The sequence below is a fragment of the Leptosomus discolor genome, chromosome 19, assembly GCF_034619465.1.
Source record: "Leptosomus discolor isolate bLepDis1 chromosome 19, bLepDis1.hap2, whole genome shotgun sequence".
In the NCBI taxonomy this organism is placed as follows: domain Eukaryota; kingdom Metazoa; phylum Chordata; class Aves; order Leptosomiformes; family Leptosomidae; genus Leptosomus; species Leptosomus discolor.
In genome coordinates this window covers 9943686-9948052 of record NC_141409.1, presented here as the reverse complement: position 1 = coordinate 9948052, position 4367 = coordinate 9943686, and the positions used below count along the sequence as shown (strand labels likewise).

Below are 4367 nucleotides of genomic sequence, written 5' to 3'. Positions count from 1 at the left end.
ACTCCCTGATGGCTATCAAAGACGCCCAGTGCCAGGATCTGGCCCGATTCTGCCCATCACCTCCCGCAGAGCCCTCCTGGTTTCTAGCCCCCTGCAGACAGGGGTGAGCTGAGGATTTGGGGATCTGCAGCCCGGTGCGTTGCCCAGCACCAGCCTTACCCTGGCCCCCTCTGCACCCCGTCACCCTGTGCGCTCGTTTTTGCAGGCTGTTAATGGAGAAGAGGGCGGATGACAGCCGGGACCGTGGTCATCACAGGTGGAATATTAGCGACTGTCATTTTACTCTGTATCATCGCCGTCCTCTGCTACTGTAGGCTCCAGGTAAGGCCGGGGGGATGTGGGTGCTGCAACGGGGAGGGGACCCCAGAGGCAGCCCAGTGTCCCCTGCCTGGCGGTCCCCAGGGCTGGCATGCATAGAGCAGCCCCTGCGGTGTCCGGGCGGGTGGTTTGGGCTGACAGCTGAGCCCCGGCCCCGTGGGGCCGTCCCGTTTCAGTACTACTGCTGCAAGAAGGATGAGTCCGAGGAGGACGAGGAGGAGCCCGACTTCGCCGTGCACTCCCACATCCCGCCGCTCCACTGCAACCGCAACATAGTGCTGACCAACGGCCCGTCCATCTACGCCTCGTCCCCCTTCGGCAAGAGTCCGGCACCGAGCCGACCCGGCTGCCCCGGCTGCGCGCCGTACGAGCCCCCCACCTTCTTCCTGCAGGAGCCCCCCGAGGAGCTGCACAACGGGGGCGACCGGGTGAGCTACAAGACGGTGAGCCAGGAAGACCTGGAGCTGCCGGTGAGCGTGACCAACCTGCAGGCCCTCAACCCCAACCGCCTCTCGGCCATGCGGGAAGCCTTCTCCCGCAGCCGCAGCATAAGCACCGATGTGTGAGGCGCTGGCTGCCCGCCCAGCCCGGAGCAGCACATCGCCACTCACCGCTGCTACCGGGGCTTTTAACAGCAGGGAGAACTTTTTGAAATTCATAGAAGAGTTTTGAAAAAGAAAAAAGAAAAAAGAAAAAAAAAAAAAAAGAATGTATTTCTACGTTCTGTAGGCAGAGACACGCTGAGTGGGAATATAAAGGGAGAGCAAAACAACAAACCCAAAAGGGGAGCACGGGGGAGGACGGTTGCAGCCGGGACGCAAGGTTTTCTAGCTCTGCGTTGCATTTATTTTTTTTTTTTTTTTCCTTTTATAAAGAGGATTTTGATATTGCGCATCCTTTTATAGAGTAAATGCCCCTCCTCGACGTTCGGCTGGAGCTCCGAGTGATGACAAGCTGGTAATGGGGCACACGGTTGGCTGCAAAATGGCTCGTGCTGCAAGTCAGCAGGCATCTGCTGCCGTGTCGTGGGGGCACGCTGCAGCCAACTGCTCCGGGCCCTAGTGTGCACACACACGGGGGGGGGCACGTACACCCCACAGTCCCACAGCAAAGCAGGGCTGCTGTTGCACACCCTGCTGCCACCCCCTCCTGCCCCGCTCCATGCTGCGGCCGTGCGTGGCTGTGGGTGTGTGTGCACAGCCCTGGCCTGTTCCCAGGCCATCTCACTCCTCAAGTGGGTCATTTGTTCCTGGGTGACAGGCGCGATCCCCTCAGGGTTTTGGGATGGCCGGTGGGTGCACAGCCTGTCCCTGCCTCTGGAGCGGCCCCATGGCCCCCCCTGATGGAGCTGGGCTGGGCGGGTTTGCAAGCCCATTGCATTACTTGGCTGTGGAAATAACACCTCCTTGGATGGAGGAATACACCTGCAGCCGCCCCTTTCCGAATAATCAGCAGCCCCGCTCCAAATAATGCCACATGCGACTTCTGATGGAGGGCTGAGCGAGCAAGAGCGTGACCGTGTGTGCACCCACCCCCCTGCATGCACACATCAACATGCATTTGGGTTTTGTTGGTTTTTTTTTTTTTAAAAAAAAAAAAGCCATGATACTTTCTCCCCATCCAGGAATGTGTCAAAACCCTTTAGATTTAGGCAGAACCACCTCTTTGACGTTTTTCATCGAGCCATTTCCCACGGCCGGGCAGCCTGGCCAGGGCTCTGGCGCTGGCTCTGGCGCTGGCTCTGCTCCAGCTCCACCAGCCACCCTGGATCGGCTTGGGACTGCGCTGGCAGGGCAGCAGGCACGGAGCCGGCCACCGAGCGCGTCCCTCTGCACTAAACGTGCCGCAAAGGAGCCGTTTGGTTAATCCAGTGCTTTGGGAGGAGAAAGGAATCGCACGTTGCAGCAGTGCCTGTGTGGGGACTCTCGTGCTCCGGTTTCTCCTGGCTGTCTCAATTCTTCCCCTCCAACCTTGCAATACTCACAGCTTGTCTGACAAAACGCCCTCTTTCTTCTGGGTTGTGCGTTAGTCGGGTTAAAAGCATCGTGCTGGACTTGGGGATGGCCAGGAGAGGATGGACTGGCTGCAAAGAGACTCGAATGGCCTCAGCGCTGTGCTCTGGGTCACCTTTCCTTTTTAGGGATGCCATGGGAAGGAAAAGCTGCGGCTTCAGCCCCATCGGCTCACAAACACTGTATGCAGCCCCGCTGGATATTTTACTTTTAACCACGAGGGCTTTTAATTCCACAGGAAATCTTTTGAAGTACAAGTCAGTCTTTGCAAATGAGTATCTTTGACTTTCTCGGGGGGTTCTGTTTGGGGCAGCAGGGGGGGGTGGGGGGGCTGGGTTTAGTTTCGTACGTGTTTAATATTCTGGGCTTGGTCCCTGCAGTGCCATGTCCCGGGAGCACGATGCCTCTGCTCCAGGGGACGCAGCCGCTTGGGCCGTGCTCCCGTGTACAGTTCTCACCAGGGTTTGTTTCCACGCATTGAACCCTCCTCTTTGCATTTCTTGTGACCGTATTTTTCTCGCCAGCCTTCCTTCCTTCCTTCTTTTCTTTTCCTTTTTCCCTTTCCCTGTAGCTTGGAAACTAAGCAAACGGTGCCCTAACCTTCACCTGGTGATCTGTTGTACAGGACTTTGGGAATCAGAGGGGAAAAAGCAAAGAAACAAACAAACAAAAAGAAATAAACTACTTTGACATGGGTTTTGAGACTGACATTTTTGTCCCTGCATCTTCGAACACAGGGTGTTGTTTGCAAAGCTCTCACATCGGCGCAGGAGTTTCCCTGCTGCTGAGGGGAGCAATGCAGCAGTAATTGGGGTGCGCACACTCGTACGGGGGATGCTAAAGAGCCTTTGGCCCAGCCTCGATGAGTCACGGCTGCAGAAACACAGCGCAATCACCCTCTTGGGAGCATGGAAAGGCCCTTTTCTTGCTGCCACCATGTCAAGTCTCTTTGCTTGCAAGTTCCTGAGAAGTTTCAGGGTTGCAGTTCCTAAAGCCACACACATAACCCCGAAGGGCCCCTAACCCACAGCAACAGTCCCCAACTCCCCGGCTCTCCCACTGCTGGGATTTTTCCTTGCATCACTTTCCAAGCAGCTGTGATTCCCCTGACTTAGAGCTGCTCTGCTCCCCCCACGCACCAGTAAGTTCGTAGCCCTGACTCCAGTGTTCCCAGCACATGGGGCAAACACCCACTACAAACTGGAGAATAAAACAAGATACCACCATAAATATGACAACTTTATTAAAATATACATATGAGTACAAATTAATGATTATATGGATAAAGTTCACTGTCTGTAAACAAATATATTAAAAAAAGAGCACGTCTTTTTTGTGATATAAAGTGCAGTTATGTTTCCATATTATATACAATATGTCAGCATTACGGGAGGGGGGGTTGTAAGGACTATGGAACTAACATTTGATTATAAGATAAAATTCTCTGAAAAAGTATACACCTACATATTACAAAAAAAGGGCTTGAGTTCATTTAGCAAACGAAAACCGGCTTCCCACCACATTAAATGCAGCTAACGAGAGCACGCAGGTCTCGGGGATAAATTAGGAGAGAGGCACTAAACCCCGTTGCGAAGGGAATCTTGCACTTCACAGGGTTCACACCTTCCCCTTGTCAACCCCAAACTTGCACAGAGGAAAGAAACCAAAGGACAAGACCTTGTGAAACACGTGCAAGTGTCTGCGGTTCAGGGGAATCAAATATACACGACTTTATGTACAGCTCTGATAACGGGGGCTACCAATGTACAGCGGTAACGGCTTTGCAACCGAGCCGTGCCGGCACCGTTCCTCTACGCGGGAGAGGGACAAGGAGAGTAGTTCTGCATTGGTGGGGAGAAAACAAAACCCAAAAGAATCCAAAAGCATCCTTAACACCAGTCTGTGGGAGGTGTAGCGCTTACTAAATGGTATACGGAGCCCTGGCTAAGGCAGGCGCAGCCCAGGGGTGCCGGCCCGGCACGTGCCGCGGGTGCTGCCGGCCCGGCGTGTGCCGGGGGTGCTGGGTGCTGCCGGGCA

At 54.7% G+C, this 4367-nt stretch overlaps 1 protein-coding gene across 1 annotated transcript; it reads left to right on the top strand.

Annotated features, from left to right (window-relative positions):
* The first annotated feature begins 228 nt into the window (after positions 1-228).
* Positions 229-884, top strand: FAM163B (family with sequence similarity 163 member B). Its single transcript, XM_009959238.2, has 2 exons — positions 229-321; positions 495-884. Exons 1-2 carry the CDS (start codon positions 229-231, stop codon positions 882-884), a joined length of 483 nt encoding a protein of 160 aa, XP_009957540.2.
* The last annotated feature ends 3483 nt before the right edge of the window (positions 885-4367 follow it).